This window comes from Populus euphratica, unplaced genomic scaffold (genome assembly GCF_000495115.2).
Source record: "Populus euphratica unplaced genomic scaffold, PopEup_1.0 scaffold78.1, whole genome shotgun sequence".
In the NCBI taxonomy this organism is placed as follows: domain Eukaryota; kingdom Viridiplantae; phylum Streptophyta; class Magnoliopsida; order Malpighiales; family Salicaceae; genus Populus; species Populus euphratica.
In genome coordinates this window covers 1,151,117-1,178,228 of record NW_011499867.1, presented here as the reverse complement: position 1 = coordinate 1,178,228, position 27,112 = coordinate 1,151,117, and the positions used below count along the sequence as shown (strand labels likewise).

The 27,112-nt window shown below is 34.0% G+C and overlaps 1 protein-coding gene and 2 pseudogenes across 1 annotated transcript; 1 reads left to right on the top strand and 2 right to left on the bottom strand.

Annotated features, from left to right (window-relative positions):
* Positions 1–7,517: 7,517 nt before the first annotated feature.
* Positions 7,518–8,282, top strand: LOC105126474 (uncharacterized; annotated as a pseudogene).
* Positions 8,283–8,874: 592 nt separating this feature from the next.
* LOC105126413 (glucan endo-1,3-beta-glucosidase 8-like) lies at positions 8,875–10,445 on the bottom strand. The gene is made up of 2 exons (XM_011027278.1): positions 10,087–10,445; positions 8,875–9,973 (listed from the first exon to the last, which is right to left on the bottom strand). Exons 1-2 carry the CDS (start codon positions 10,443–10,445, stop codon positions 8,875–8,877), a joined length of 1,458 nt encoding a protein of 485 aa, XP_011025580.1.
* A 2,007-nt stretch (positions 10,446–12,452) lies between these two features.
* LOC105126412 (uncharacterized) lies at positions 12,453–26,213 on the bottom strand (annotated as a pseudogene).
* Between the last annotated feature and the right edge of the window lie 899 nt (positions 26,214–27,112).

Here is a 27,112-nt window from a genome sequence, read left to right as displayed (position 1 = left end):
GGAGGCAACCACACCACTTTTCACAACTACAAGTCTTACTATATCTGACGGTTCTACCTCCATGGATGCTAGTGAATTTTGCAGTGTTGTTGGGTCTCTCCAATATCTCTCTCTCACTCGTCCAGACATAGCTTTCACAGTGAATAAGCTCTCTCAGTTCATGCATAAACCTACTCAGCTTCATTGGCAAGCAGTCAAGCGTCTGTTACGCTACCTCAAAGGCACCATTCATCATGGCCTTTCCCTCACCCGTAGCACCTTCACTACATTATCTGCTTTCTCTGACTCTGATTGGGCAGACAATCCTGATGATCGCACGTCCACCACTGCCTATATTTTGTTTTTAGGAGGTAATGTTGTCTCTTGGGCTTCTTGCAAGCAGCGTTCTGTTGCACGCTCTTCTATAGAAACTGAATATCGGGCAGTTGCTGCTACTGCTGCGGAGTTATCTTGGGTTCAGCAACTCTTACGTGAACTGCATGCCTCTCCTCGTGCTCCACCAACTGTTTACTGTGACAATGTGGGAGCAACTTATCTTTGTGCCAATCCTGTGTTCCACTCTCGCATGAAACATATAGCTATTGACTTCCACTTTGTACGTGATCATGTCAGCCAAGGTCTACTTCGGGTCTCTCATGTTTCTACTACCGATCAGCTAGCCGATGCTCTAACCAAACCTCTCCCTTGCCAAAGGTTTTCTCTTCTTCGGTCCAAGATTGGTGTCTCTGATGGAGGCACCATCTTGCGGGGGCATATAAGAGTAAAAGAACAAGTCTACATATCTTCAGCAATAACGCCCCATATACTTAGGATAATTGCTTCCTTAACCTCAGGACATTTGTTTCCTTCTCTGTGTATAATTCTTCTTTCCTATTCTGATTGTAACTCTCATTGTAATCATTATATTAAGCATTGCTGTAATACAAGTAAATCATCTTTTCATAAAACCCTACAAAAAGTGGGTCCACAACACTATCATCCTCTGGGTAAGAGAAAACATTTGCTGCTTCGAGATCAGCAGTAATTGTCCAAAGCAGGTTGTCTCCTTGTAATGTTCAATGGCATGGTTGTTGCCTCCAGTTCCATCCTAATTTTTTTGCCCACAAAGAATCATTCCATCGGTAAGATTTAGCCGCAATTTATCTTTTTTTGTCACACCTGGCACATTTCCACCTGGATGGTGGAATAACAACATCATTATCAATCTGTGGTAAACTCAATGCATATGCACTAACTTGCTTCTTATTAGCTATCCAGGCAGCAAGTTGCTCTTTCCTATCAGCATGCCATGGCTCCAGATACACAGCAAAAGCACCTTTCCTCTTGCCTCCTCCTTTATCAATATAGCGAGCAATATCATTGAACACCCTCACATTGCAACAATGCCATTAAATGTCCCATTTGCCCCACGAATTAAACTTCCAGCGGCACTGATGTTGTGGACAGATACACCAGTTCCTCCTGCTGATTTACTGATAAAAGCACTGTCTTTCATTCTACAATGCATGTTGTTCTCTTAGACAATAATATAAATTATATTTTAAAACTTTATCTAATAGTTTAAATTATTGGATTGAGATAATTTTTTGATATATTATTAGAACCTTGATCAAATGATCACGAGTTTGAATTTCATTATTCTCATTTATTTGATAAAAATTAAGCAAAAAATAACATGAGTTTATGTAAATTTCAAGTTCAAAAGGCTTTCATTTAAAAGTGTGTGTTACAGAATAATATAAATCATATTTTAAAATCTCACGCAACTACTCAATTAGGTCTTGGTATTCCAGCCTTGAAAAAGTTATTTGTGCGAGGAAGCGACATGACAAGATGCGCTAAAAGTATCCTCATTTCAAGGATGGGATTTTTATAAAATGGGGAAATTGTGATGTTTTGAAAAAAAGAAGAAGAATAGATTAATAGGAAATGACAACAAAGTCCTTGGAGTCTTAGATCATAGGTATAAATGAACATGATGTATTATGGTAATTAAATAAAACTTAATAAATATAAATAGGATAAAAGAGAGAGAGAGAGATTTGAATTTTGAGGGAGAAAATTACGAGAGGAAAAGAAAGAAAAAGAGAAAATAATGAAAGACTAAAGTAAGGAGAAAATGATTAGAAGAAATAAAACCCCAAGGTAAGTTTTACACTTTGGTTATGTATAACTATGTTATTTAGCTTTGATTTTCTATTTTGTTTTGAATTTAATTGATGAATTAATTGAAATACTATGGGTTAATGATTTATTTAGTTGATTTTAAAAGATTTTAAGGAAGGATGACGATTTTGAGTTATGATTTATTTAAATGATGAATTTGAATTCATATTTATCAAACCCAACTCGGGAGTTAACTCGGCCAAGGGACCAGGTCCTGGGTTTCATGGGTCAACTTGAATCAACCTGAAAAAATTAAAAAAATATTTAAAATTTTAATATTTCATATGAAAAAATAAAGAACAAAATTCATGTGAATATAAGTTTTACATGTTATAAATAATGAAGTTTAAAATAATATTTTAATTTTTTTTAATCTCATATTGAAAATATATTCTTTATCCTTTTAAGTTGAAGTATTTAAACTAATTTTTGAGATGCAAGAGCAAGCCACCGAGACGGTGAAAAAAGAAACGCCCGACGAGTCGCTCGACATCGAGTCCCAAGTCAAGGAAGCAATGCTCTCTCGCGTTAGCCACTTCAAAAAACAAGCCGAGTGAGCACACCCTTTCTTTCTCACATGAGAATTTTATGCAATTCTAGGTTTTTTTTTTTTTTTTCCTGTCGAAGTTGGTGTAATTTAATTTTTCCTGGGAGTTGATTAAGAAAGGAAATGATTTACGCAGTTTTAGTGATTAAGGGATTGATGAGAATTGAATGAATTTTGTTGTAAATAAACATAAAATTGCAGTTCTCTGACGTTTGAGGGGGTGCGGAGACTGTTAGAGAAGGACTTGGGATTGGAAAAATTTGCATTGGATGTGCATAAGAGATTTGTCAAGCAGTGTTTGTTTGAGGTGGGTGAGTATATATATATATATATATATATATATATATATATATATATGAAATGATTTTAAATCCCACATTAAAAACAAAAATGTATTGGAAATATAGAGTATATATACTAAAAGATTTCAAATCCTACATTGAAGAAAAAATATAGTTTTTTTTCTTATGAATATAAATATATATACAAAAGGATTTCAAATCCCATATTGAAAAAATAATTTTTTTCTTGGCAACATAGAGTATATATACTAAATGGTTTCAAATTCTAAATTAAAAAAATAAAATATTTTTCAAATATCTATATAGTGAACTTTAAAAAGTATTAATAACCAATTAAAAAAAATATATAAAAAGAGAGGTATAGAAGAAAAACCACATTTGAAAAAAAGAAATTGAGTCTCATTTAGGTTCACTTGGGTAATGGGTTGACCTATCGAGTTGACCGGTTTTTCCAGGTTGTTGCACCAACTGGTCTTTTAACAAACCTGGGCTGATCTAACCATTTGGTCAACCCGTTAGGCTGGTCTGGGTTTAAGAACTGTATTTGAATTAAAAATTTGGTTATATTAGCAAGTCATCTATGGAAAAATATGGGCTTGAGGTTGAAAATGATGAAATTTTATTTGTTCACTTAATATATGAAAATTACAGTTTAGCCCCCAAACTTTAAAAAGATTACAAATTCATCCCTGGAGCATAATTTCAAGATTCTAGATAGAATTGAGGATGAATTATAGGAAAAATTCTAATATAGTTATGAATTTATGATATTTTTAGTTTGATTCTCCAATTTGATAAAATTACAATTTAACCCCTAAAAATATGATAAAATTTTAGATTGGTCCTTGAAGCATAATTCAAGATTCTAGATAGAATTAAGAATGAATTATGGGCAAAATTCCATTATATTTATGACATTTTTAGCTTAGTCCTCTAATTTGATAAAATTATAATTTGACCCCTAAAAATCTAATAAAATTTCAGATTGATCCCTAACTGTAATCTTAGTTTTTTTACAGATTTTTTTTAGGAATAGTTTAGGGTTTTTTGGTGAATTATTATCAAGTTATATTATTTTTTTCTTAATTAGATTTTGAGAAAATTATTTAATTTTTAGGTTTTTAGAAAAAATAATTAGTTTGGTTCATAAACATATATGTTTATAAGTTAGACCCTTAGTTAAGTGTATTAAATAGGTTGTACGTTCTTTTTGAGTTTTTTTTTAGTATATCTCTTTTAGTATTTAGATAATCATAATATTCTACTTGCGGGACATTAATTGGATTGACTTTGGTATCTGTTTTAGAGTTATATTATCTTTTAAGTAAGGTGAGTGAATTATTTTTTATATGCATGAGAAATAATATAAATATTTGAATTGTTAATACAAATTGAATTATATGTATATGTGTGTTGATTATTATTCTTGTTACGATAAAGTATGATTAATTGTTTAATTTGAATTATTGATATGAACTAATATATACTTTTGAATTAACTCTAAATTGATAGCTTCTTATTTGATTGATGTCATAAGTTGAACCTTGAGATATAAATCTGTATGTTTAATTATGATATGAACCTATGATATGTCAATTATAATACTCATGTTAACAAGGTAGTGTTAGTCTTTGTGCACATCATATCCAAACTCTAGTTGGTCAGGGGAGTCACTTTTCTATATGAATTGATCATCTTACAGTACGAAGCCTCATGCTTATTGTATTTTGATTTTTTGACAAGTTTTACCTTATGATATTCTTGTTATGATCTATTTGAGAAAAATTTGCTATAAGAACTTAAACACCCCCTCCCAACACACACACACACACACACATATATATATGTTCCTTGTGTATGTATATTAAATGATATTTACTTATTGAGTTGTTGAATTCACTTTTTTTTTTTTTTGTACTCATAGTTTGTTAGCGTGTCAATTTTGTTAAACCTTTAAAACCTGTTTTTTAGGATGTAATTAATATTTGTTTTCTTTATACTTAGTTAGTGTTTTACAACTATGAATTTATATTAACTTTTGTATTAAAATAATCAAATTATATTATAAAGTTAGTTTTGTTATTATTTGTTTGAGTTATTTAAATAATAAATTTATATAAGTTTGAGTTTATATAGGTATAGAATTTTGACGAAGAATTTTGCCTATATGCCAGTTATAGATGTGGAAATCATATTTTGACAAAGTGACCAAACATTGAATCCTTTACCTCATCTCCGAATCTAGTGAACAACATTTTTATCCCACATTGAAAAAAACATTACATATATATATATATATATATATATATATATATATATATATGAAATGATTTTAAATCCCACATTAAAAACAAAAATGTATTGGAAATATAGAGTATATATACTAAAAGATTTCAAATCCTACATTGAAAAAACATGATTTTTTTACTTATGAACATAAAGTATATATACAAAAAGATTTCAAATCCCATATTGAAAAAATAAATTTTTTCTTGACAACATAGAGTATATATACTAAATGGTTTCAAATTCTAAATTAAAAAAATAAAATATTTTTCTAATATCTATATAGTGAACTTTAAAAAGTATTAATAACCAATTAAAAAAATATATAAAAAGAGAGGTATAGGAGAAAAACCACATTTGAAAAAAAGAAATTAAGTCTCATTTGGGTTCATTCGGGTAATGGACCTGTCGAGTTGATCGGTTTTTTCGGGTTGTTGCACGAACCGATCTTTTAACAAACCTGGGCTGATCTAGCCATTTGGTCAACCCGTCAGGCTGGTCTGGGTTTAAGAATTGTATTTGAATTAAAAATTTGGTTATATTAGCAAGTCATCTATGGAAAAATATGGGCTTAAGGTTGAAAATGATGAAATTTTATTTGTTCACTTAATATATAAAATTACAGTTTAGTCCAAACTTTGAAAAGATTACAGATTCATCCCTAGAGCATAATTTCAAGATTCTAGATAGAATTGAGGATGAATTATAGGCAAAATTCTAGTATAGTTATGAATTTATGATATTTTTAGTTTGATTCTCCAATTTGATAAAATTACAATTTGACCCCTAAAAATATGATAAAATTTTAGATTGGTCCTTGAAGCATAATTCAAGATTCTATATAGAATTAAGAATGAATTATGGGCAAAATTCCATTATATTTATGACATTTTTAGCTTAGTCCTCTAATTTGATAAAATTATAATTTGACCCCTAAAAATCTAATAAAATTTCAGATTGGTCCCTAGCAGTAATCTTAGTTTTTTTACAGATTTGTTTTTTAGGAATAGTTTAGGGTTTTTTGGTGAATTATTATCAAGTTATAATAATTTTTTTCTTAATTAGATTTTGAGAAAATTATTTAATTTTTAGGTTTTTAGAAAAAATAATTAGTTTGGTTCATAAACATATATGTTTATAAGTTAGACCCTTAGTTAAGTGTATCAAATAGGTTGTATGTTCTTTTTGAGTTGTTTTTTAGTATATCTTTTTTAGTATTTAGATAATCATGATATTCTACTTGCGAGACATTAATTGGATTGGCTTTGGTATCTGCTTTAGAGTTATATTATCTTTTGAGTAAGGTGAGTGAATTATTTTTTATATGCATGAGAAATAATATACATATTTGAATTGTTAATACAAATTGAATTATATGTATATGTGTGTTGATTATTATTCTTGTTACGATAAAGCATGATTAATTGTTTAATTTGAATTATTGATATGAACTAATATATACTTTTGAATTAACTCTAAATTGATAGCTTCTTATTTGATTGATGTCATGAGTTGAACCTTGAGATATAAATTTGTATGTTTAATTATGATATGAACCTATGATATATCAATTATAATACTCATGTTAACAAGGCAGTGTTAGTCTTTGTGCACATCATATCTAAACTCTAGTTGGTTAGGGGAGTCACTTTTCTATATGAATTGATCATCTTACAATACGAAACCTCATGCTCATTGTATTTTAATTTTTTAATGAGCTTTACCTTATGATATTCTTGTTATGATCTATTTGAGAAAAATTTAATATAAGAACTTAAACACCCCCCCCCTCACACACACACACACATACATATATATACATACATACATACATACATACATACATATATATATATATATATATATATATATATATATATGTTCCTTGTGTATGTATATTGAATGATATTTACTTATTGAATTGTTGAATTCATTCTTTTTTTTTTTTCCCATACTCATAGTTTGTTAAAGTGTCAATTTTGTTGAACCTTTAAAACCTGCTTTTTAGGATGTAATTAATATTTTTTTCTTTATACTTAGTTAGTGTTTCACAATTATAAATTTATATTAACTCTTGTATTAAAATAATCAAATTATATTATAAAGTTAGTTTTCTTATTATTTGTTTGAGTTATTTAAATAATAAATTTATATGAGTTTGAGTTTATATAGGTATAGAATTTTGACGAATAATTTTGTCTATATACCGGTTATAGATGATATGGAAATCATGTTTTGACAAAAAGTGTCCAAACATTGAATGCTTTACCTCATCTCCGAATCTAGTGAACAAATTAGGAGGATCTGACGTTCAGAATGAAACCAGTGGATCCTTATTTGGAATTTCTGAGTCAGAGAAAACAAGTGATTCTATGGATGTAGTGCAGACTGTATCCAAAGCATGGGACTGGCATAATGTGGATGACATAAGGTTCTGCTTTCTAGTAATAATCAATGCGTATATAAGACTTGCACCAATCCTAAAGAACCTGAGATCAAAGGGGTTTTCTACCTTGAACTGCATGGTTAGGAGCTGTAGGCCTCAGATATTAAACTTTCCCATTGTATCCTAACCGCTGGAAAGTTCTTCAATGCTTGAACAAATGAAGCCCAGTCGATCAGGTGTGTAAATATAGATGTATTACTTCTTACGAAAGTCCAAAACCTGGAAGCATTTTCTCTGCGTGTTGCAGAAGAACAGTTGTCTGGAATTGGCTGCTAAGGTCCCTGAAAACCCTTATGTGTCTCCCATGGCTAAAACTGCGGAGGTTCTTTTTGTGGGTTGGTTAGAGAGTCTGGATTGGAGCTGGCGGGTGATTTCAGGACAGAACCCAGCTTATGATCAATTTCCCTGCCAGTTTCAGTTACTCTACAGTTTGAAGGAGACGAAAGTATCGCATCGAAAGAAGCAAAATTCTGGAACATTTTACTTTAGCGTCTTGGACAATTGCATCGAAAATTCTGGGAACATTTTACTTTAGCGTCTTGGACAATGGTGTTATCTCGAATGAATTTTGGACAATCGTGAACGTATCCGATGATTTTAGTTGGGGTTTGTTTCATTACAAGCAGGACAGTCCTATTTAGTCCAGATGGGGCCTACCCTGCAGAAAAGGAGAGCAAGAGATTGGTTTCTGGCGAGGCAACTAAAACTCTTACAGATTGGCGAGTATAGGATGGTTGTCAAGATGTAATTTGCTATTGAGGGATCACATAATCGGATTTTAATAGGCATAACACCAAACTCTTGCATGTTAATTTAATACACAGAACGCAGATTGATTGTTCCAAGTGCCAAAGCTAACAGCACATCACTGAAAGAAATGGGAATAATTGACACCGGTAGTGGTAAAACTTGATCATTACTAAAGAAACCTCTTTGTGCCGTTTTAGCTAGAGATTAGAGATCGAATTCCACTCATACTCTGAGGTGGGGTACTGGTAAAAGATTAGAAAAATTATCTCATTATGTCAATAGCCAAGCGACTGAAGAAGAAAATGATACTAAACAAATGGTAATGATAAAAACTTACAATACCAATGCTGTAAATTGGTATTATGAGCCAGATGTTATTACATCAGGGAGAAAAATGCCAACATTAATCCTGCAATGATGCTTACTCCATATGCCAATCCGAGCCTCTCTCCAGCTCCTACAAGCTGCAATGGGAAAAGACAGCTTCCCCGAGAGGCATTTTTTTTAACTATCATTGCTAATCCATTGAAATTGCATGCATAATCACCTTGATCCTGCATTTGGAAGTACATATTAAAAGCATAAGAAACATTGCCATCACTGTCCATTTTGCTGCATGATGATCCATAACCCAAGCTTGTGCAATCAGCCAAAGAGCAAGCATAGCTGATTTCATCTGCTATCATGCTCAAGTTCTTGTTCTCCTCATTAAGCACACACCATCGAGGTGACATGTACTGAACTCCCTTTGCTGCTATTAGCATCTTGTCGTTGCCTTTTCCGGATAAATCTATTGGAAACTTTGGCTTTCCATCATAGTAAAAGAGTCCCCAATGTCTCTCAAAATGTCCCGGTGCAATGCTTTTCTGATTCTCGTCGATTAGGCTAAAGAGATACAATTCCAATAGGCCTGGTCGGAGAGGGGTTCCCTTCTTTGCGACCAACTTTTTTAGGAGACCGTCATAGAACTTCTTAGCTAGTTTGTTGTTAGCATTAAAGTTACCATCTGTAGGCCAACCAACTTCCCCAATTATGATCTTCAAATCACCAACACCATTCTTCTTCAGCGTCCAAACTAGTGTATCGTAATTTGCATCAAACACATTGCTGTATGAAACATTTTTATCCGAGATTGTTTTGCCACCATCAAAGAAGGCATAATCGAAGGGGAAGCCAGCGTTTTGATACAGACTAAGGAATGGATAAATGTTAACAACGAAGGGAGCCTTATTTTGATGGAGAAACTTGATAATCTGAATCATGATACCCTTTATGTCCTTACGGAAATCACCACCGGACGGTTTGTCCGAAAGGGATTCATAAACATCAGCATTAAGAGCAACTGTAGCTTTGATTTTGTCTCCGACTCCAGCTTTGTCCAAAGCCTTTTGAACGTTTTGCAATGCTGGGAACGTAATATTGTCATATGTGTTATTATAGCTCGACAAGAAAGGCTCATTCCCAACAGCCACATATCTACGAAGGCAGATTGAGCAAGGATCAATTCAATGCAATAGTAAGCAGAATTCATGTAGAACAGAGATGAAAAGCATGAACAAACAGAGATGAAAAATAAGATTTCAACTAACTTGATGTCAACACCCCCATTATGAAGATACGCGGTGACATTTTCTTTCACCCAATCTTCGGCATCCTCTATATCACCGGCTACTATGTACATCTGGTTATTAGGGATGCCAACCATGACCTCAATGCCTGTGCCAGCCAAGGCCTTTAAGGTCGGAGAATCAGAATCGAAAAGCTTAACCTTACTGATGCCATTGTCTTTCAACATGTTAACCACTATATTACGCGGCAATGTATTCGACGCCATCGTGCCCCAGTTCACGCCTATACCTGGTAAGACTGTTGAAGAAAGGACGTGAACAACATTGACTGATGCCAGAATCAAACAATATGACCATACTAGCAGCCCGGTTCTGGCCATGGTCTGAGCCAGATCAAACTGCAAGAAAATATTATCAAGGTAATGTTAGAAGCAATGGGAGTTGAGAGACTTAAATGAGAAGGGATGGTTAAACGAGAGTTTAGAGGGGCTCGGTTTTTGCAGGGCCTTTAAACTCAAATGACAAATGATGCATCCAAAAATTAGATACTAACTCTGACAGATTTGCTGTTTTTGACAATGCTTTATGCGGCCACCAGAAATGGGAGGGAAAAAAGTTAAATTTAGTGTGTGATTGTCATAAGGTGAAAGGGGGTGTAACGTTTGCCATGATCCCTCTCTCCCCCCTTTTTTTCTACTGGTATTTGACTGATCATGTCATTAGGTATTATTAGAGAATATTTCGAGGAGAAGATTATGGAGCAATCAGAAAGCAATCAAAGGAGACAATCATTATTCTGACTAATTGCTACTTAAATCTTCTCCTCAAAATACTCTCCAGACAAGTCCTTTTCTGCTAGCTAGCCAATGCAGCTTAGCACAAATACAATATGCTCTCCCCTGCCTGCCTCACATGCACCACCATTCGCAGCAGCCGGTTCCCATTCTGAGAATTTTGGCTACACTTTTCCTTGATGGAAGGCTCCATGTTTTAGATTGTTTTTAGGCTAATTTACTCAAGAGAATGCACCTGTATGTGAAAATAACCCAGATGACTGGCAGTTTCGTTGATTTCTGAGAAAGTCTACAAGGATTCCATGTATCTAGCTACCTGTATGATTTTTTATTAAAGAATGACGACACCATATACAAAACCATGCTTCTTTAACCATACACAGAAATAAAATAATAAAAAAGGAAGCTATCCTCCAGGTATATTGTTGGATTTTTTTGGTAAAAAATAATAATTACCATAAAAATCAAAGTTATTAAATATTGTCATTATACTTTTTAAATGAGAAAAACAGTCATTTTAGTTTTTATAACCTAAGATATCGTTTCCTCTTTCTCTCTGTATATGTAGATATAAAGAAGATGACTAAATATATTATCGTGTTTGTGAATATGATTAAATATAGTACTGATAAATTCAGAAAATCTTTGATAACTTTTGCCGATTGCTAGCATAACTAAGAACTAAGGCCCATTGGAACAATGGAATTTGCCTAGTCTATATACAGATCTCAATCTATATATAGTTTAAGAGAATTGATTAATTAGTTTTAAAATAGAAAAACAAATAAAATAATCCCCTGGCTAGAGTTCAGAGGTAGTTTTTTCTTTTCTTTTCCTTGACACCTTTGTTGAGGTCCCTCTTAACAAAACTAAGAAACTAGAGAGAAAGGAGAGAGATAGAAGAAGAATAGATAGAGATTGAGAGGAACTAGAGAGAATAGAGTTGGTAAGTCAATTCTTGGTAAGGCTACATTGTATTTCATTCTCTGAACTTCTTGATTTCTCCCAACATTTACACGATTGCAACCTCTAGAAGTGGGAATCACACCATCAGGAATGGAGTTGTTTACTCCCTTTTCAACTGTTTCTTGATTTTTCCCTAACATCTCCACGATTACAACCTCTAGAAATAGGAATCAATCAATCAGAATTGGAGTTTTTACTCCTTCCTTCTCGGCTGTTTCTTGATTTTCCCTAATATCTCCACGATTGCAACCTCTAGAAATTATAATCACACCATCGGTAATGAAGTTATTTATTCCTTCCATTGTTTGTTTAGCCATGTAAGATGTCAATGTGACCATCAATGCTTCCATCTGTAGATTGGTTTGCTTCTGGTTTTCAACTATAGTTGCCTTAAGCTCTTCATTAATGCCTTACATTTTTAATATAGGTTGAAATCGATAGAAATAAAAAATAAATTTATAAAACGGATAACTTAATATTAAAAAAAAAACTAAATAGAGTAAAAGAAGATTGGATTATTAAGGAAAATAAATCAAAACATTATTCCAAAATTAACTGTATTTTGTGAATATATTTATTAATATTAATATAATGGATTCTTTGAGAATCATTACAAGGACATCCGGATTTTAATGCATTTAAAACTTTTTATATCAATAAATAAATTCAGAATAATTTGCAAAAAGTTAGAAGGGACCTTCACTTCAACATAATATTGTAGTCATCAATACAATTTTTTCGTAGAAGGATTTTCTTATAGGACCCCATGTCACCTGTAGGCCCCTCCTCATGAACCAACATCAGTAGAAGGCACGTTAATCTGGAGGCATACGAGAGATCACCACAGAGTCTCGTCAAAAAGAATTTTGCTTCATATAGACATATTGTACATATTTGTTACAAAAATGAACTTGGCCTCGCTCATGGCATCAAAGGGAAATTAAACCAGCCCCAAATTGAACACCACCAAAACGCAGAAAGAACCAATCCAATTTACACTGTTTCAGTTGTATAAACTAATTGAGTTGATCTTTGTATATTCCTAGTTCTTCAAACTCTTTTGCTAATTTGCAACTGGGCCAATTTCCGGTCCATCACAAGACGTTACGAGGATATAGCATCTAGCTATTATCACCAATATTTTCAATCACCTTCCATTGCAATCAAGTCAGGTGTTGCTATAACCACCACCTTTACACTGCCATTTTTCACATCAGCGGAAGGTAGGCACCGCCATGACCTTTCCTGAGGACAAGTGGCGCAGCATTGTCAGGGACCTTGTCCAATGCTTTCATGCAAACATCAAGGATATCACTAAAACCAGTTGCCGTGGTGGCCAGCTGCACCCTTAACCTCAAATCCCGAGTTTAACAAGCATCTAAACGATCTCTCCAGATATTTAGCCCCTTCTGCAGGTAAACCTCCTCCAGTCAGCCAAACTGAGACTTGGGATTGGTCACCTCTGGCTGCTACCTCAGCCCTGTAGAACCTTGCTAATTCAACAAGCATTGATGGCTGAAGTGGAAGAACAGCCACAAATTCAGCGACAAACTCTTCTGTTTGTTCTGGTTTTAACATCTGATTCCAAAGCACCAGTGCCCACTCACTTGGCTGGTTAAGACCATAGGCTTCAGCAACAATTAAGGCCTCCTGGAAACGGGATTGCTCAACTGATAATCGCCTAGCATTGGTTTCAGACAGGTTCAGCCACTTGCAATCTGGCATTCGAATTTGCAGGGAAACAAGGGATGCATGAGCACAAGCTCTGCGAGTTTTATTTCCAGCATCAATGGAAGAGTGAACTCCAGCTGCTGCAATGAAATATCGCATTGATTCAAGGAGGTCTTCATTTTGGTCTTTATCAGAACGGTGAAACCACCGCTCAGAAGACTGCCATGCTCGTGACTCTAAAAGAGCAGCAGTTTCATGCTTCATGTCAAAGTGGTTATAGACCTGAGAAGGAGAAGAACATGCTTTATTCAAAATGAAGAGATGGATAAATAACCAGGTCTTACAATTTAAAATGCATCTTATTGAAATCTCATTCAAAGCACCAAGCCATGTCACTTAACATGCAACAGATAGTAAAATAAAATCAAACCTAGTGTCTGTACTGCCAAAGCAGGTTGCAACTCAAACCTGCAAGCTTGCCAGTGGCAATCTGAGACGCAATCAATTATACCCAGAGAATGGCCCTTTAGAAAATAAATATTGTGCAGCACATGAACTAAATAAACCAAGACAAGCTGAGACAAATAGAATTGCAAAATAGGGTGACATTGTAAGCGATGCACTTTTATTCAATATAGTTGTGATATACCTTCGTAATGTATTCATCTTTATTTATATTAGTCCTAGTATACTTTATAGAAAAAAATTCGTAATTAAAACTAAAAAAATTTATAGAAAAAAATTCCTAATTAAAACTTGCCTAATTAGTGGAATCCATCTAGCATTAAGTTTCATAAATATTAATTAAAAACAAATAAATAATATCCAAAATTAACTAGAAAAATAATTAAAACAACAATCTCAAGCTTCATATTAGATGCTGAGAACTTTTCATCAACCTTGGTCTCGTTTATATGATTCATAAATCGTTTATATGATTCATAAATATAGTTGCAACATGCTCCACACCAATCCCAAGAAAGACCTGACCTCAATCATCTCCAAGCTTTGGATACAAAGGTTGATCATCATAGAAAAGATAAATTTCCAACACTAAATTTTTTGGAAATACTTATATTATTGAGTAAATCAATAAATCCTTTTTGGGATGGTGTAAGGATCATATTTTTTCTATTGCAACTTGCTATATGACCCCATCATAAATCTCTCTCTGTAAAGGAGCACCATTATATTATCTCTTTCCTTGAACACTTTGGCATGGCAGTGCCTATCAACAACTTCCTTGTATTTGGTAGTGGTCTCCATCAACTTCTGCTTCACATCCTCTACAATAGTTTACGCATTCATAGCTATCTTCTCAGCAGCCACACTAAACTCAACACCCTTTTGAACTGACACAAGATCTAACACGTTTAGGACATTGTAAAAACACAATCTCAAATGGTGATTTACACGACACTGTGCCTAGCACTGTTGTATGCAAATTCTACTTGTGCAAAGGCATAATCCCATTGTTTTGGCTTGTTACCACCAATGTTTCTTATCAAGTTTTCACGGGTCTGATTCAATGAATTTGTTTTCCCATTTGTCTATTGATGTATTGTACTACTAAACTATAATGAAAAGTCATACAATTTCCACAACATATATGGCAAGGGAGAGAAGAAATTGCAAAAAAAAAAAAAAACATACAAATGAACTGTACATAAGCAAAGAATCAGAGATATACGATGTAAAGAACAGCTAGACTCAATGGACATGAGGAAACTTACTGCAGCTTCTTGTAATGAACCAACTGAATCATTATCTAGAACCAACTTGCAATGGTCAAGATAAAGGTCCAAAAGATTTGGCAAATTATACTGCACACAGTAATGTAAGAGTAATTTATGCAAAGCTTCCATGGGGACAGCATCATCTGTTATATTGAGATCAGATGAAGCCTCAACAGAATAGTCCTCCAATATCATTTTATCAGACCTGCTAGTTATGATGCCTGAACGAGCAAGCAGAGCTACAATCTCAGCAGTGTCTTCCCAGTATTCCTTCAAAAATATAAATTTCTTTGCAAGCTCCTGCTCCATGAGCATTCTTAACCACATAGAGCAAAATGCATTGGCAGGAAACCTGAAAATCTTGACCCCTGGAATATCAATGCACACTGAATCCAATTCTTCAATGGAGCATATATAACTGTTGTACTCAGGAATTTCACGATTGCATCCAACCTCTGGAGCATGCTGTAAGTCGTCCAAAGTGATCTGGAGGCTTCCATCTGATAAACCAGATGTAGGTATGAGGTACAAAAGTTTGGAAACTTCCTCACAGTCATTGTGGCATAGATAGTACTCTAGTTGAGATTCCCAGAATACATGAACGCCCATAAGGAAAGGTTGATCCAAAACTATCTGTATAAGATCAAAAATAAATATGAAAGAATTGACGTCCATGGCCAAAGTAAAGGCTCACAGAAACTAAAAAAAAAAAAAGCAAGCACAAATGACAGAAAAGAGAGCCTTAAAGTTCACTGTATATCAATTCTGGTTCGTAGTTTGCATTTATAGCAGTATTTTTGGACTGAGTGACAAATAGAACATGCAGCATAGAGGTATAGAGAGCATAGAGTGAAAATGGTGAAAGATCATTGAAGAGCTAACATAGTATGACAAGACCATCAGCTGACTTTGCCAAAGCTGCTGAAAAGATGTCGTTGACTTCCTTTTTATTGTTCGAGTGCTAATGCCTCAACACTCTCAATTTTTCTTGACTGTAGCATTTTGTGACTGGGAAAAGCAAACATCATAAGAAAGTATCACTTGCACATTGCATGTCTTGTGCGAGAATACCAATAATAAATAAAATGTTTAGCTTCTAAATGGCATCCTTCTATTTCCAGAAGTTCGTTCTTCACTTGTTTGAACTAGACAAGTGCTAAATTTGGCTTCTTTGCAGCAGATTCCAGTGAAACAAATCAGTGCCCACATCCTTGTATGTTTTACTTGACCATCCAAAGAAAAGTTAATAAACTTGAAACTATAATCGGCACATGCTGTAGAAATTCAGTAAAGGAACAAAAACTTCCACATCACATGGGACATGACTCGCAACATTTAGCAAAGACCAGGTCCCATCTTATTGCAGGATTTCATTTTCCTTCACTCTGGTTTCACTGTGACCTGCAGCGTTTCAAAGATTCATAGTACTAAGAAAGGCAAAGGAACTAAAGCACTTACACGATCAATGGTTCTCTGATCCCAGGCACTTGACCAAGCTGCAGCAGCAGCCCAGTATCCAGCATGAGCAGTATCTTCATCAACTACAGGATCAGGAGAGTTTCCATTGATTCTTGTCCATGAACCTAAAACTACTCCATCAATTTCACCACACTCAATGATAAGATTGCTAAACAGATATGAAGGCAATAGCTGCAGCTTAATTTGGCCTGGTGAATTCAAAGTCAATGTGGCTCTCTTTAATGCCTTCTGCTGAGCGACAAAAGTTCTCCAGAAACTACTGCTAGGGTACAGCCTCTTTCAAGTAAAAAAGAAGGAAAAAAACTCTTCTCAGACATGAAATTCAATGTTAAACCACTAAAATTAAAATGAAATGGAAGATGACAAATTTCATGTACCTCAATGATTAATATCTTCTCCAATGTTTCCCATTCATATGGTCCCAGATAACCATATCTTCTCATATCTTCTGCCACTTGAAGTTGAAGAGATCTCCTGACCGTGCTAAACAATAGCTGCTTGAGGCAGGTTTCAACATCCTCCCCAAGCCTTTGCAACGTTGCAACAGCAAGTTCAGTTTCCCCCTGTTTATCATGAATGATTATCACGGAAAATAAATCAATGCATCTTTGGCTTCGCCTACCAAACAGAATTAAGCTACCTTTAAAAATAGGTCATAAGCAAAGGCTCTTCCAAGGTCACGAACTTCACTAAAAGTATCAGGTGGCTCTTTATTAGTCTCTGAATCTCTAGAACGATGAAGATGCAATTGCAAAAATGCCAAAGGAAGACGACCAGATAGTAGTGCATCTTTAACAACAGTTTTTACCTCTCAATTATCCATTTTCCATCGTGCAATCATCTCCTTAGGGTTTTCAGATGGAAAAGTTTTTTTTCCTGAATTACCGCCTTGTGGCACAAGAACAGATACTCCATTTGAATCTTCTATATCCAAGTAAGTTTTGAAATCCAAGGAATCACAATGCATCAAAGCAAGCTTCTCATTATTAGAACCAACAGAAGATGCAGAAACCAGAAGTTCTTGTTGGTTTGGTGTGTCTGATGATGTAGCATCTGCTGAAAGAATTGAAAGCTGAGATTCGTCCTGCGATAAATTTGCCTCCACCAAGCTCAATTCCTCCCTACCATCCACCTGTAGCATTAAAAAAGGCAGTGGTTAGCAGCAGATAAAAGACAAACAATTCAAAAGTGTGTAAGCACACAGAAGCATACCAATCCCACACCCGTATTCTTCAATTTTGAGCTCAGTCCAGATTGAAGATTTCGAATAATGTCCAAAAGGTGAGCCATATCATGAAGACTTTTGGAGTCCCCCATTTCATTCTGTAATTGATGCGGTAAAACTGGTGGAAGAGAGAGCAAAGGGATCATCCCAAAACCAGGTAATACATATGCATCTTTCTTATGCTGGAGTAACCCACATTTCCGGATCATTTTAGTTGTGAAGTGGCTGGCTAATGCAAGGAGCCTGTGTTACACATTTGAAGAATTAAAAAAATAAGTAAAGAGATAGAATGACACAACAAGCTATGCAATAGTTAACCAGTAGTCAACATGATGTAGAACAAAGAGAGATCCAGGAAAAGAATAACAGAAACCCAAGAAATCCACAAGGAGATCAGGAGAGGAAGAAAAAAAACCCACAAGCACTAGTTGTACAAAGCAGATTATTGATAATCTGTTAATTTCATTCATTAATAAACATAAGAGTTGCAGAATCAGGAAGGCCAGCCAATCCAGGTTCAGAAGAGCCTGGCTGATCTAGAAGATTACAAAACTATTTGCTGATGATCAATATAAACAGTGACTGATGAAGTAAACTATTGCACATCTCTTTGTTTTTGTTATTCATTATGTTAAGTTGGAGAAGCAACATCCATTTTCTCATATTTGTCAGAGACAAGGAATCAATAATTGAATGTGGAAAAAAAGCTTCAGGAAACTCAGCAAGTGGGTAGGAAAAGTAGAGAGCAGGGTAATGTACACCTGCACACAAACCAAGAAACACCACAAAAGGCTCCTAGATGCCATAATGGTCCAGTTAACAACCCATTTTCAAGAATCAAGTTAAAGAATACACTTAATCAAACTAGACAAGCCAGAGACTCAAGATCCCATAATTGAAGATGTCAAGAAAGAGCAGGTTATACAAGTTGATAATATTTTGATTCCATCATTCATGCAAATATAATAGTGGTATTGTGAAAAACTTAGTTGTTTAACTAGAATTGTAATCGATCATGGTGTGATTGTCTATTCCATACAAATCAACAATCTCTTAACATTCTCAAACATATTCTTAAATATCAAGATCCAGAAAAGTTGATGAATTCTAAAAAAGTACAATATTTTGCACAAACATAAAATTTGAAACACATTAGGCTAGCCATCTGCTTCATTAATCACAAAAAAAAACTGTCAGCCTGGCACATTTACGAATATGAACAGCAACTGGTACAAAAACTTTTACCTTTATGCAGCAGAGACCTCATTATCATTGCTATTTCTGTGAGACATCAGATAAGCTGCAGCAAATAGCAATCTCAAAATGCCTTCTTCTGCTAGGTTAATGCTGACGCATTTCCAAGATCTGTTTAACCATTAAAAAAAAAAAGATCAAATTTGAATAACTCTCATCCAACCTACGTCATTGCTACTGCCAACAGAACAGCCATATTTTGATCCTTTCTTAAGATTAAATAATTGATACCCATACTTTGGGATTGAATGAGTTGATTTGTGTACAAAAATAATTTCATTAATTGTAGACAGAACATTAGAGTAGTGTGCTCTTTAAAAACCCTATATCCTACTTGGATGTGCAAGGCAATTAACTCATAAATCCAACCCAAATCCCTCAATCCTCTATAACAGAATGGTTTTTGTAATTACTCTTTCAATATCAAAAGCTTTTATGAGAGTAAATACAAAGGATACATTTTCCAATAAAAATTACAGAGCATGGAATAAAAAAAAATGTAATATCAACGAAATGCAGTGTAATTAATTCATAATCAAGAGGGTGAGGTCTCCTAAACGAGGAAGAATACACAACATATTGAATCTTATAATATCTGCTCACAGAAATTAACTATGCCATTTCTTAACACCTTAGCATTTAGACTAACTGGTGTTACATCATTTGTATACATAAACTGGTGTCAGGGTAACATTTTTAGTAAGAAAAGAAATTTTATCTGAATATGAAAAAAGTTTAAAATTAAGATAAATTACTTCCACCCTCTCCATTATATTAAAATTTTAGCAACTTCTACAGAACACCAGTTCAAGTGAAATGACTTTGAGAACGTATCTTTTGGTCATTCCAGAATGAAAATAATCACAGAAAACCAATATCCACCTACATTCATGCAACAGTGATGCACTTCGTGATTTATGATCATGTTAGCATTTCTAGTGAAATAAAAACAGCCCTTGATTTAGAAACTTTAAGCACCTCCCATACCCAGTAGACAAAGTGTGCATATGTGCACAGATATAATAATAAACTTCTTGAGAATTTACTTATGGCCCTGTTTGCTATTGTGATGGCTTATTAGCCACCACTGCTTCAATGCTACAATACAAGCTTTTTCTGCAAAGCATCTATTTGAGCTTTTTTCACATCTGTTGGATGCTTTACAGAAGAAGTTTGTAACCTAAGCTTCTTACATGAAACCACAGGAATGCCTAATAATACTATGAGTTTGTGCATGAATGTGCCTTTGAGGGTGACATATAAATAAACCTATCATTGATGTATGTACTGTGACAGATCAAAGCACAGGGGTGGCCAAGAACATAACACTCCTTCAAACCCTTTTGGTCCTCAGAAATAATATTTACATGCAATGGAACCCCTAAAACATAAAAGCGAACCATCCCTGTGAATGAGTGTGTGTGTCATACATGCAAGTTCATGAAGACACACATACACAAGCTTCTACCATGAACAAAGATATAAACCATACGATCATAACCTTATAAACAGCAGTTACACATAATAAAGACAGTAAAAGTTTTCATTTTTAAAGAAGATAAGAAATTAAAGTAATAGAATATATAGAATCTTACCGCTCTATTCCATCATATTTCAGGTATCCCAATGCCATTTGTAGCCACCGCAACCTAGAGATTTTCAACTCCCACTCTAACATTACAGTGATTAAAATATTGTATGTCCATTCAAACTTTAGAAAGAAGCATATTTATGACAATTTGCAATCACTTTTATACAGTAAATCAGAACCCAAAAACTGACTAATAGACAACAACTGAAACTGCACCTCTAAACAAATTTTAGAAACTGGAGGACAATTCATACAGATAAGAAAGGTCGTCAAAGGTAGCAAAGACTGTAACAGTGTCCGCATGTTTGTTCCCTGACATTAAACCAGTTGTTGGGATGCTAAAGAGACCATTAGCTCAACAATGAAGCACTCATTGGCTACAGCAAGTTTAATTATCATTGACCTAGCATATCTTACTGTAAACCACGCCCTCCTCGTAATATGAACAGTCATCCTTTCCAAGCTAGGGAAAAAAAGTACGCAAGTAGTAAGTAAATAATGATTAGATTCACATACAGCAATTCAGGCTCGATGTCATGAACAAATACCTATACAGATTCTCAATGCAAAGGGCAATTACTAGCATTTGAATCCATACTTCTTCACTATTCTAATTTTACATGAAATCTAAATACCTAGGTACACATAATATGCATTTTGATCCAAGAAAACAATGAGACAGAACTTTCAATTGTATTATTAGTAGCCAGCTAGAATTCAGAAACTTAATTTGTGACCTCAACATTTATGCTTTACAACATTAATTAATTGCTATCCTCATTACGGTATGATGCCTTTGCCTCTTCTGCATATATGTTAAACTCAACACAAATAAAACATATCCATATAAAGCACAAGGCACCCAACTGCCAGCTCCCCACGTTACCTCAGGAGAGTGCCAAAAAGCCACTTGCTCATGTAAAGAAAGGCGATTTAATGAATGTATACATATCAAAACTTCTATTTGAGAAGTGAACACAATACGAACATATCCACTATCATTATTTCATATTGTCTCTCTCTTAATTAATTGCATGCTAAAAACACAGTAACAAATATTTTTAGCAGAATATATTTTACTTTTTTTCTGAAAGAACTTTATTGAGGAAGAAAAGAAAATTGCAGTACATCATTGGAGGGCAAAGCATCCTCTCAAAAAAAAAAAACAAAAAAGAAAACAAAGACTACTGACTAAAATATAAGACTCCCCCCATCTCCAGAAATTCACTAAGCAAAACTTCCAAAATCTCCTATTAGAAACACACCAAAAGGAAGCTAATAAAACTATTATCCCAAATATGTCAAATAAACAAATGCATTTGATAAAAGATTCTTGAAATAGTGTTTTCATCTAGATACATTTATGCCATATTATTTGCAAACATACCACATTTCCCATAAGATTAGCCTCTCTTTATCCTACTAAAATCCAAAACCATATAAAAAGAAACTCCTCCAGGTTAATTCAATACGCCCATGCTCCCAGAAAAATCTGAGAGAACCTGTTCCACAGCCTCCGAGCAACTGGGGAATGAAAAAGTAGATGAATTGATTTGCAAAAACATAAACACAAACACAAACATCCAGAAACAATGCCTTGTGAGGCATAGCACATGCAACATGTCATGAGTATTAGCCTTGTCGAGAACTAAAATGCAAACAAACATCTTTCACCTTAGAGGCTACCTTAGCCTTCAAAATATAAACAAACAAGAGGCATGTGAACTAGGAAAAATTTGCTGGCATAAGAGACAGCATTCAAAAACAGAATGCTTCTTGAAGAAATTCAAACTCCCATATATTAAGATTCCTCAAAAACAGAAATGTCTCAAGAAAACATTTCCCCTGGTAGGTAAATTGTTAGAAAACCATTTTTTTCAACTTTCTAATTCATTTTTTTAGTTTTTTTAAAAATGGATTTATAAAGTGAAAGCTCTTTTCGGGGAGAACCAAAAGGAAGTTCAGCTTCCATTCCCCAAACTGTTAAAAAACAAAAATCATTTTTTTGTCTTTTCTTTTTTATTGGATCTTTAGAAAGGAATTTAAACTTAGATCTGTGCCAAGGTTGTAGTCGAAAAGGAAATAGGATCTTTATTTGAATACCATCTGTTAACCAGTTTTTTGGAAATTCTACTTCTGATAATTGAACTCCATTATAGGTGCATTTAACATACATTTCTCTATTCCAATCCTTTAAATCCTCAGATCATTTAGGAATTTGAAATGATAGCATACAAATGATATTTTTAGCTATTATTAATGAAGTAAGTTTTGAGATAGGAGACCTGTGATACAAATAGCATTTATGTCCACCATCAAAAATCTTCCCAAAAATGAATGCAAGATCCATCCCCTAATTACAAGAAGCTAAAAGGACACGAGTAAACAACCCATTTTAGGTATATTGGTACTAATCTTAGCATTACAAATGTTCAATTAAGGATCTGAAGGACATTCTAAGTCTCAAGATTTCCCAAGCAAACTTTGCTCCCCTACTATCTTGGGCCTGCAAAAACATCTTAGCTTACCAAATGATCCTACTTGGTGTCACCTATTACTGACTGCTGAAATTCCCACATTAATTTTTAAAGTTCTATTTGCCACCAATACAAACATTAATGATACAGAAGGATATACATATTTGTCCAGCTAAGAATTGATTAACCAACTCACCAAATGATCCCTATTTATCGCACCTCCACCTAATCAGAGAAAATCCTGCATCATTTTATTCAATTCTATTACCCACCCAAACAAAGGTTGACTCAAGAATTAAGGACATGCTTTGTCTAGTAAATAAACAATCATCTATTAGTACTAATAATACGTTTCATTTCTTTCAATGGGGAATATGAAGCAGAAATAGCAAGCAAAAAGCATTGAACCACGAAAGAAAATAATAATGTCCGCATGCGAGGGGGAGTAAGGGAGGGAGGGAGAGGTCAAAAGGTAGACAATAAACAATAAGAAATAGTAGTTTTCTTTGTTTTGGAAAGGAAGTAAAAAAAAATATTCAAATGATTTTGGCATGCTAGAATAAGAGGCCATTTCATTAATGTCTCACAATGGAAGCCACAATTAATCCTCTTTAAATGAATATGGCATATTAAAAAGAGGACCAAATATATATTAAACAACTAGGACAGGAAGAACAAACTCACGACTAGTTGTTATACATTGAGATTCCTAAACATAAAGTCAAAGACTTAGGACCATTTATGTAAGTTTGCATGTATAGGATCTGATAAATTCAGCAGAATGCTCTGTTTGTATGTCCGGGAAAGGCCTTGCCTGGGAGCCTTAAGACTGCCTCGCCACTACAATAAGGCAAGCAATTGACTACCCTAAGTGAACTCAACATAATTGTATCTGCTAAGACTCGTAAAATTCTCATGGAAAAAAACAATTGCTAGTGCATGGGATTCAGCGTTTTGAATATGATTATCTTGAGTAAAAATAACAAGACATAGGCATGTATCATAATCATAGCTTATATTAGTGAGCCAGGATCTTAATTTAAAGCAAAGCTATGACAGTTAAAAGAGATGTAGTATGAATCTAGAACTTATCAAAAAATAATAGAGCATAATGAAATGTGCACACGCATAATGCATTTTATACAGTAAAATGTAAAAGGAAAACTACTTAGTAACCAAATATAAATGCAAGAGTAAAATTTTACAAGTTATCAGAGTCATTGAAACAATGAAGTAGAATATATTGGTGGACAGCATATCATTACAGATATAAATATGCTATATAATGGCCGGCTAGAAATTGCAAAACTTGAACATTCATCTCACCATTAGTCAAACATAAGTGATCTGCCTGTGCGGGGCCATCATAGAGAAGCACTCTATCCAAAACTTCTACTTTCCAAGGTGAGAAGGATTCGATTGACTCTCTTATTTCCAGCATTCTTCTTGCTCGCCATCCAATATCTGTGTTGATAAGGTGCTGCTGATATCCAATGGTTTCAACAGGAAGGAAATCTGATGTAGCAGAAACAGAGGGAAGAACAACTGAAAGACCAACTTCAGTCACCAAATAAAAGAATCCTTGGAAGGTACAACCAATTGCTTCTCCAAAAGAAGCTTCTCCCTTTCCCTGGCTATAACTCATGTTAACCCTAGTATTCAAGCATCTGTCATCAAGAACTGCTGAGCTGTGCATATTAAAATGAAAAAGTTGAGTAGTGCTTTGACTTTTAGCATCATGCTTCTTAATGAGTCGAGTGATTCCCACAGGAGAAAAACAGATGTAATCATCTTCACTAGATCTCTTTGTGGGAAGAAAGACTTTCCGCATCAGGTGTGAACATACTTCAGTGTCATGAAATGTGTGAGTGGCTATCTCAGAAAAACCACTCAAGAACTCCTCATACCCATGGCAGTTTGAGATTTGGATTTTATGAAGGGCATTTTTTCCAGCATAATCCCAAAAGAAGACCTTTTCATTCCTAGTGGATGGATCATTAGAATAAACTCATTGGTGCCCAATGTCAGAACCACCAACCTGCCAGCCAGCCAACATCCCAAACCCTAAATGTTGAAAATGTGGAAGCAATTTATCACAAGCGTAGGAGTTGTTTGAGAAATAGTCACCAGTACGCATGGCATACACTACTCCATAGTCATCAACTACAGCTAAAAAGGACGTATGGGATCCAGTAAGCAATTTTCTAAACATTCCTTTACCAAGGAGATCAACACATTGGGAAGTTGACTTATTATGAACTTCTTCAACTTGTTTGATCTGAAAATCAGCAGCCACAGTCATTTTTTCTTGCTGCCGTGGGACTGAATGAGGGTTTAACCCAGAAGCTTGTAAAATATCTACATAAGCAACACGCTCACCAGACATTGCAGCATAAAAGTAGATTAAGCCAGAAGCATTTAGGCAAACAAGAAGGTTATCAGAAAAGCAAAAGTCCGCCCACTCAGACACAGTCTACATGTACACTTTGCGTAAGCTTCACTAGGGAAACCCATTGGATTCCCCAACTGTCTAACTTTCCAACAAGAAGTATACTTTTTGTCTTGCTTCTTTCACTTTCATTCCCAGTACTCTCAGAATCAACCAGTGTTAGAACAAATCCAATTAGGTGATGTGAATTCCTGGGGAAAACTCGGGAGCATTTGTATGAACCAATAAAAAAATCATCAGACTTGGTTATAACTCTCTCGTTCTCTGGATTGAACATGGATCCGCACTTGCTCTCCTCCCCATTTGTTGTGATGGAATTGTCATGATAAAGTAGGTTCAGTAGTGGTGAAGTCCTGTCAAAAACGCTGAAGGAAACAACCTCCGCAGCGCCAGGAAAAGATGCCCTCTCTGGAAACCTGGTCCAGATGTTACCCTCAGATTTGATAGCCTTGACTTTGATGGAAAATGAGCGCAACCACCTCGTCGAACACCTCTCAAGTCTCAACAGCTCATCAGCCCCACTATTAAAAGTTTACTGGAAATATGGTTTGTTATTTTTTAAATAATTTTTTATATTAAAATATATATTAATAATATTTTTTAAATTTTTAAAAATTATTTTTATATTAGAATATCAAAATAATTTAAAAATATTAAAAATATATTAATTTAAAATTAATAAAAAATACAAAAATTTCAAAGTTTTTAAAAAATATTTTTAAAATACAAAAACAAACAAAAACTAAATAATACTCTAAAAAACATTAAAAAAAATATTGTAACTTTTCCCTGTTAATATAATAATAATAATTAATATTATATTATAATTATAATATATACTGCTGTTTTTTGTTTTTTTTGTTTTTTTTCTTGTTTTTTTATGCCTTCATGGCTTCTTCCTTTTAATTTATTTTTGTATTTTTTCTTTTAATGAATTTTTTTGTTTAATTTAGTTTGTTAATGTTAAATTTCTTTATATTTAATTATCAAATTTTCATAACACGGATCCCGAGTTTGACAAGTTAACCCGGAATATTTTTTTGTTTAATTTAGTTTGTTAATGTTAAATTTCTTTATATTTAATTATCAAACTTTCATAACACGTATCGTGAACTTGACAGGTTAACCTAGTTAATTCTGGGTTAACCCATCAATTTTTTTTATATATAGTTATCAAATTTTATGACACGAATCATAGGTTTGATGAGTTAACCTAATTTGAAGGGTTAACCCAATTAATTTTAATTTTTTTCTTCATTAGTTTTTTCTTTCTGTTGGTTTTTTTTATTTTTTTCTTTATAATTAATTTATTTAATTATCATATTTTTATGACACGACTTTACAACCAAACTCATATCCAAGGCTCTTAGGTTCAGTTGCAACCAGACTCACTTAAACCTGAGTT